The sequence below is a fragment of the Apaloderma vittatum genome, unplaced genomic scaffold (assembly GCF_000703405.1).
Source record: "Apaloderma vittatum isolate BGI_N311 unplaced genomic scaffold, ASM70340v1 scaffold19445, whole genome shotgun sequence".
Lineage (NCBI taxonomy): Eukaryota > Metazoa > Chordata > Aves > Trogoniformes > Trogonidae > Apaloderma > Apaloderma vittatum.
In genome coordinates this window covers 5,441-13,607 of record NW_009719035.1, presented here as the reverse complement: position 1 = coordinate 13,607, position 8,167 = coordinate 5,441, and the positions used below count along the sequence as shown (strand labels likewise).

General features: G+C 44.9%; 1 protein-coding gene across 1 annotated transcript in view; it reads right to left on the bottom strand.

The window, feature by feature from the left end:
- The window catches only part of SGSM2 (small G protein signaling modulator 2), a gene marked incomplete at its 5' end in the record, with an annotated part of 40,096 nt that extends 32,302 nt beyond the window's left edge, over positions 1-7,794 (bottom strand). Inside the window, one exon of the mRNA XM_009870489.1 lies at positions 7,719-7,794. Coding sequence (XP_009868791.1) covers positions 7,719-7,794 — 76 coding nt within the window. The remainder of the gene's footprint in view (positions 1-7,718) is intronic.
- Positions 7,795-8,167: the final 373 nt, after the last annotated feature.

The following is an 8,167-nucleotide window of genomic DNA, read 5'->3' as shown; positions in this document are numbered from 1 at the left end:
GGCATTCATCTTGTAGGAACAGGTGAAAACAAACCAAACTCATTTGCCCTGAATCTTATACACCCCCCTCCTCTTGTTCTGCTGGGCAGTGTCAGAAACGGCAAGAAATTTTAACTGAACGCAGAAAAGGGTGCACAGCCACATCTCAGCCCGTTTGGCATCAATACAGATTCTCTGTTACAACCACACCTGCATAAAACCCAGCCCGCATGTGACAGAGACAACATCAAGAACGCGTGGTAGAGCTGGGGGGCAGGAAAAATAATCTTGAAAGAGAACTATCTTAAGGGAAGAGAGCTGGAGCGTTAGGTAACTCAAGTTTCTACAAAACCATTTGCCCTTGTTTCTGAGAAAGCAAAAATAGGCAATCCCTCCGGAGTTGCAAACTGCAGAACACAGAGCTCGGATTGCTGCCTAAAAAGACAGCAACCAAAACATTTTAGGGGGTACAGTTAGAAGAACCTTTGGAACTTGAAAGCCGAGTTATTTAGCTATTTTAAAGAAAGTGAAACATTCTTCCCATCTTGGAATCTGTCACTCTAAAAAGACATAAGAAGAGATGAAGATGTAGCTGTTTCTGGAGGAAATTATAACATCAGAAAGACAGCAACAGATAGTTCTGTGTACAAACATGTAGTTTCTAGACACATACAGGTATTTTATTTATAGGCATGCAGGCACGCAGGTAAATAACTCCTGTAAGCTCCTGTCTACCGCCACTGTACTTACAACAATAAATACATACAAAAACTGACTGCGGAAAAACACAGATACTCATTACGTGCAAATTGGAAGAGCAGCACTGCATTTGGAATACATCAACACAGCTCAGGTAACTCCATTGTATGGTTCAGCTTGACAGCAGCCATCCAAAAATTCATTAACTCCAGCCAGTTTTAAGGAACATCCCCTGCAGTATCCACTGCTGAATTTAATTAAGTGCATATATGTTATTGATTTACAGTCCAAATAAGCACGGTCGCCAACAAACTTTGGAAAATGTCACCTTTTTATGACTTCAGCAAGGCTATTTCTCGCAGAGTCAGGTGAACAAGTTCAGTTTCCTCCTTTTTTGCCTTTATGAAAATCTTAGTGTGACTTAATGGAGTGTGAAATGAGAGAGCTCTGGGGATGGGGATGGAAGGGTAGCAAGCAGAGAGAAGGCCTGTGGAAGGATTATTTATGGGGTTTATTTAGCAGATGAGATCTTCCTTAGACAGGAAGAAATACCGCAGCTAAATACCTTGTTTTCATGGAAACTGTGCACACGGAATTGAATTCATGAGGCTGAAGAAAATAAGTAAAAAGAGGAGGAGGATCAAGAAGCAATCGGCTGCTCCCCATCTCCAGCTGTTGCCTCACCTATCACAGACCCACCCAGTTTGAAACCAATTTTATTACCAAGTTACAGCACTCTGTGCCACTGAGAAACGCACACTGAGCACAGGCGATGCCCAGCCGTACCCACATACTAGCTAAGGAGAAAATGAGCGCAGAGGAGCAACAACTGCTGCAACTGAGCTGGAAGGAGTTAGTGGGAGCCGAACACCCAGGGCCGTGTGGTTTAATGGTCAAGTTCACTCAAGGTACTCGTGTTTTGCTTCAGCACACAGACAGGACACAGACGTATTTTCAATAAATGCCTTGGAAAAAAAAAAGAAAAGCCTAAAGGGACAATCCTCAGTTCTAAAGATAGCTCTGGCTGGGAAACATCAGGGCTGGAAGTTGGCGACTGCTCCTCTTTAAAACCTTGACATTAAGCTTCAACCACCTCAGTAACCTTCAGAAACTGGAAGTGTTTCCATTAAACACTATTAAGGGTAAATCAAAATCACCGAGGTTTCTCTAAATAATTGAATATTATTCAATTCGATGGCCGAGGACTAAAGAAAAACGTTCAGCAGAGTGCTCCGAAAAGCATGAGAGATTTTATTTCCCTTCTCAAACTGCAAACACGTGCAGTGCAAAAGCTGCTTGATTTCACATCTGAGCTAATATTCACTCTCTTTCCACTTCCCTTCTCTCTAGCACGCTACTCATTACTTTAAAGCAGTCATCTTTGGAGCACAATCAAAAACCTTTTAAATTTGTGTGAATATATATTTGCCTCCCCCCAATTATGATCATCTCTGCTACTCTCTTCAGGCTAATGTGTTTGTAAAGTGAGGCAGAATCTCTCTAAACTATTTCATAAGCATTATTCATCACTGAAAATGCTCCATTTGTTTTCCAAATAGGAGTAGTAATACAGGGAGACTGATTTTGTTTACGAGAGACCTGTGTTTCCATAGCAGATCACAGCAGATTAACTACATCTTTAAAGGTATCAATGCCAAAGGTAGAAAGCCAAAAGAATTAAAATATCGACTTTTTCAGCTGAACAATGGTTATTTACATCTCTTTCTGCATAAGTTATATTTCTGTGAGCTAAGGGAGAAAGGGAGAAAACGGAATTCTTTTTTTGTCCTATTTTTTGTCTCTTTTTTTTTTTTTTAACCTAGGAGCATTGTGCTGTTTAGAAGCCTCACAGGAATTGCCTAAAAACTGCAAAGCATAAAGGCATCTCCTCCTAATGGGGCTGATTTGCAGAGGAACTGGAAGGCTGTAACTCCAGCTGAGGCTGATGGGAACAGCTCAGAACACTCCCAAAAAGAGGCCCAGACCAGCTCCAAACCAACCTCCTGTTCCTTCCGTCCGTGAACACTTTGTTGCTGCACTTTAAACGGAAGGCAGAGAAAGGGCTTTATCAGGAGCTTCTTTCTCACCTTAAAAACAAAGAGTCTCCCACATTGCCACCTTCCACGATTTTACTGCAAGTCTCTGGATTTTTGACACTCTTCTGAAAGCTTTACCATGAATGAAGCATGCCACTGAGTAAGAAATGGATTTAATAAATACATTTCTATCCCTCCATTGATTTTATTTTCCTGTTGTGAACTTTAATCCACTCATGTAATTTAGGGCCACGAAGGAAAAGATTTCTGACTCATGATTTTTCATTGCTTGGGGCTGGCAATCGTGATGTTGGGTGACTTTGATAATTGCTTGGGTTTCAGGTCCTGAACGAGAAAAAACAGAACCCAAGCTCCAGCACCATGCAGTCATTGGTTCCTAATTAGATCTTATCTTTCAAACACAATTAACTTTGTGCAAAACGGGCTAACAAGTCATCACAAGATCAATGAAGAAAAGAGTTCCACACTAACCACATTTTTGTCGTTAACCCTCTCTACATTAGCAGTTTCGATTCCTCACCAGCACCACCAGGCACTCCGCCAACTCCGACACGTTCTGTCCCTGAAACAGCCCAGGTACCTGGCCTCGAGGAGCCACCAACCATATTCACGGTCAACGGTTTTCCACTGCCAGCTTTGACAGACACAGCCAGGATTTCAGGTGAAGCTGTTTGTATTCCTACAGCCATCTACAGATCCGGAAACTCAGGATCTTAACTGATCACAGACGAAGCATTTGGCTCCAGAAAACCCTGCCACACAACTGCTTTCCTGCTGTCTCTCACCTCCAAACTGAATGGGCTTCTCATCTGCTTTAGGAAGCTGTGACACCTGATTAAAGCTGTGAAGCAACTGTTTGATAGCAAGTCCAATCTTGGTGATTTTTTCGCAGACTAACTGCAATCATGTTATACACTGCGCTGGTTCCAAGATGTTAACAGGAGCCAAGAACCAGAATTTGCCAGGCCTTTGCGAACAGCCGCTGACTGATACAGAGCTACTCCAACTCGTATTTCCCTCTGCTTATTTTCCAAGAAGGAGGTGTCTCACACCGATGGCCATCCGAGCCCAGGTGCACCTCCTCATCCCTCCAGCTCCTCACCCACCCTCTTCTGCTATCGTCCAGCGACTTCCAAAGGTCTCACAAGCAGCTGCTTCCAGAGAAGGCTGAACTGGTAGCTGGGCAAGCCGGCACCCGGTTTGTGTTCAGGCAAGTGTCTGCTCAGTTGGGATGGCAGATGTCAGCTGAAAGGCCTCAGGCCGTCTCTCCAACCGTTATTCACATAGAAGGAGCACCGCGCCAAGGACCGCTCGCTGATGTGTACTCATTATATCACAAGCTCCCCCCGTGCAGTGATCACATCCTTCTTTTGTCTAAACGGCTGCAGGCATGACTCAACACAGTCACGGATAATGTATAAACACCTTCGTTCAATATTCAGATCCAGCTCTGCAGTCAAACTGTATCACCTTTCCTGATGCACTACTGGACAGATCACGACAGGGAATTTGTTCTTCTTTTTTAGATCTGTGATATTTAAACATAGCATTATGCAAGAAAAAAACCAACCCAAACAGTAATTTTCATTAGTTAATAAGAGAAGAAGAGCAATATGCATAATGGAAATGGAAACAACGAGACCTGAGGTTAATGCAGCACAGTCAAGGGGACAGGCTTGTCTCCCAGGCTGAGCAAGCCAAGTTCTCCACTCTTCTCTAACAGGGGAGGCCCTCTGCTCCTCTTCTCTGCACATCCACTGTCTTCTTTGACAGAAGAGCTCCAATGCCTTACAGAATTTGAGTGCAGCTCCTTTGTTTCCTAATTTACAAGTGGTTTCGTCACACAACATCATCTCAGCATCAATGGGAATGCACGATGCACTTCAGAGATGCGTTTGGATCTACGGGTCTACCCTTCCTCAACAGCAAAAACCTCTCAACACTCAAACATGAAGTGCAACACACAGACGTCCCAGTGACCCACGCTGCTGCGATGAACAGAGCCCGGCCAACCGCTCCACCACGGATGCAATGATTGGGATGAACGGCAGAGAAGGTGGGAAAGGTTTCTGCAGACTTATCCTAAGTTCCTCGTTCCTTGAAGACATAAAGAACGACATTCAGGTAACCTTGTCTTGGATCCACTCAGGAATAAGGCATGTTCCATAACATTTGCTGTAGGAAGACGATTTAAACAGATTTTTAATTCTTTGCTTACAGCAGCATGTTACTGTCACTGGGTGACCACGCAGAAAAAGGCTTAGCAAAACTGCAGGTCGTTTTTGAACAAACACAATAAGCGTAATGCCCGGGACTGGAAAACCCTGCTTGCTGATCACTGGTAAATACATGAGGCAACTGCAGGCACAGACAGAAGAGAAGCCTCCTTTTTCCTCTCCCTTTCGCTCAGAAGCTGGGAAGGGCTGGTACTCCTGGTGAGAGCATGCCCAGCCGTGAAAATTTCACAGAAGTTGTGACGGGAAGGATGCAGGAGGAGGTGACAGCGCTCCTGGCCCGCAGTGATGACACGGTGCTGGACCAGTGTGGCTCGGTCCCACGTCATCGATGCCGGCTACTGTTACTACGGAAACAGCAACTGATAACCCAGGCTGAAAACATCCACATCCAGTTTCTAACAGAAACGCTGGCCCAGTAAAGATGCTAGAAACATCCACAGAGCTCACGTAATTTCATTGCACTCGGATCGACAACACAAAGCCGGCGAAATTCACTCCACAGAGTGGGCAGCCTGGAGCCCAGAGGAATCTGGCATTTTTGTCACAGCGTGGCACACCTCAGCCACGCGGCACACAGACCAAACGGAACCGCTGCGGCTCCAAGTAATAGAGCTGGATCTTCCGGAAATCAGATAGGATGAAACAGTAACTGAAATGTAACTAGATTATAAACTGTGTTGAGAACAAATAGAAACCCATCCACACTCACTGCTGTCCCACTGGGATGAAAACTGCTTTCCTTCTCCTAGATCACACAGGTGAAGGCTACAAATTGTAAGCAGGGATACTGTGGTCAGAGCAAATCTCTCCCACAGGACGGACCCGCACAGGGGCACTGCTCCTCCAGGGACTAGCAAGGGTGGCACGGAGGATGGCCTTTCCCTCAGGAGCCTGCACAGGCGAACTCTCTGCTCCATCCTCCGTGCTCACAGGTCAGACAGGCAGCACCGACGCTGTGCCTCCGCTCCCATACGTGTTTTCTGGGGTCTCATTAGGGTAACCTGGGGCAGGAAAGAGGCCCTCTTACCCGCTGGATATCAACATATCTCCACAGAGTCAAATCCCATAATAAGCTCCTCCAGATTTGCAAATGAACCCTACACAACATGAGCTGCTCTTCTGTCCAGCTGCATCCCAGGGACTGAGTCCAAGACCACAGAGACACGTTTCAAGGGCTAGCCCCACTGTGAGGACACCAGTCAGGCTCAATGCCCTGCAAAAATCTTGCTGAGAAACTTCCTTCTGCCTAACCGACGATGCACCCGAGATCTCTTCAGAGATGCTGTAGTCCAGTGCAGGGCTGGGCAGTGAACATCAAGTCTGACATGTCAGCCCTGGACCTTCTTGTCCTCACCAACCCCACGTGCCGTAACAGAGAGGCACCTAAGGGTATGGGAAAGGTGGCACTCACCATTGGTACCTTCAGCCATTTAGAAGAGCTAGGAAATTTTCAGTTACTGATGCAGACAGGCCCTGAAAATCAACTACCAGGTATTCAAGAGACTCTTGCTAAACCCAGCCTTGCAGAAGAGTAAAATGATTCACAAGAATTCTAAATTTGTAATGAAGATCCACTGAAAGTGACTCATGTACTGAGCCAATCTAATTTTAAATAGAAGGGAAAAACCTCTTGAAGAAGCACATGAAACGGTAGTGGGGGAGGGAAGAGAGCTGCACACCCAGGAGAGCCCCAGCTGGGAGCTGTTAGCCAAATCTGCTGGAAGCGGTTTCTCCATTCAGTCAGCTCAAGCAACAGCAGAACATTCAGCTTCACCTACTTCTGCTGTACAGTTAATTAAGTCTTACATTCAAAGCAGCTGCAGGCTGGAATACTTCCTTAGGACAGGTAGGATTACGGGGCAATAATAAAGTGGCTCATGAAGAGTTCTTCAGAGCCTACAGAAGTCGTAACCCAAAACCAACTGGGATCCCAGTGGGAGGGAGAAATATTAAGATTTTACAGTATTCCTAATTTTGGTGGAGCAGACTCTAACAGAAATAGCTGCCGCCCCACTACCCCTTACATCAGCACTGCAGCACATCTTACAGAAGATAATTTCAAAGACTGAGAACAGACACACAACATAAGGAGTGATCTCGATCAAATGGGCAGCCTGCAGCAAGGGCTCCTTCACCTGCTCCTATCTCCGGACCGTTTTCCTCAGTTACTTCTCCCCTCTGTATAGCATGAAAACACAGCAGATAAGGCAATATTTAACATAGCCACGACCTAAATGGAGGAAACGGCTACAATCACTGAGATTCCCATTGTTTCTCTTCTTTTTAAAAAGGCAACAGCTCTTTCAATGACTTTTTGGGCTGGATTCTGCCACCTATACTCAAAATGAGACACCTCAAACACAGCGAGACACCTCACAGAAAAAAGTACTTTCAGCTGGAAGGTACCTGCCAGATCTTAACCCACGACTGTGAAAACTTCAGATTTTGGCAGTTTTTCTGTGATCTGAATCTTACCTCCAAAGATTTATCATTTAACTTGCTGGTGCTTCCTAGTAAATCACCTTGCTCGTTTGGCTTGGTACTTATTTTGGATAATGCTGTTTTATTAAGAGTTACTTTCTTAATGTACACACAGACGTAGCAAATGTAAAGAAAAGGTGACATGAGCCTGAACTCCACAATTTCTAATATTTAAATCCCCGCATTTACCTCTGACAGCAGAGAAAATACATTTGTATAGGAAAAGAAAGATTATGTAGCGTTTGCTCTTTTGTGTGTCATTTACCACATAAGGCGATGATGTGACTGCTGTCTTCATGTACAAATTTCCGGGTGACAGCTTCTTCCATGATCTGCTTTACCTAAAATAAATAGAAAGACATGCACGTAAGATCCCAACACAAACCAGCCCAGTGCTTGGGAGTTTCAGTTTTGACCTTTGCTTGCCCTTTCCCCATCACCAAAAGATGAATGACTCGTGCAAGTAACGTTTTGCAGGGAAGGAAGGACGGACGCACTTCAGGAGGGAAAGGAAGGACAGCAATGACCGCAAATAAAATTACATTTATCACACTTCTTACTGATTTAAAACAAAATTCCTCTCCAGTTTCAAGGCTGACATGTCAAGCTCCAGAGGGAATTCACTGCAGATTACTGACTTTCAAAAACGAAGAAAGAAAACAGACAAATCTTATGACTGGGCTCTTGAAGAGAGGCTGCAGTTACCATCCATTC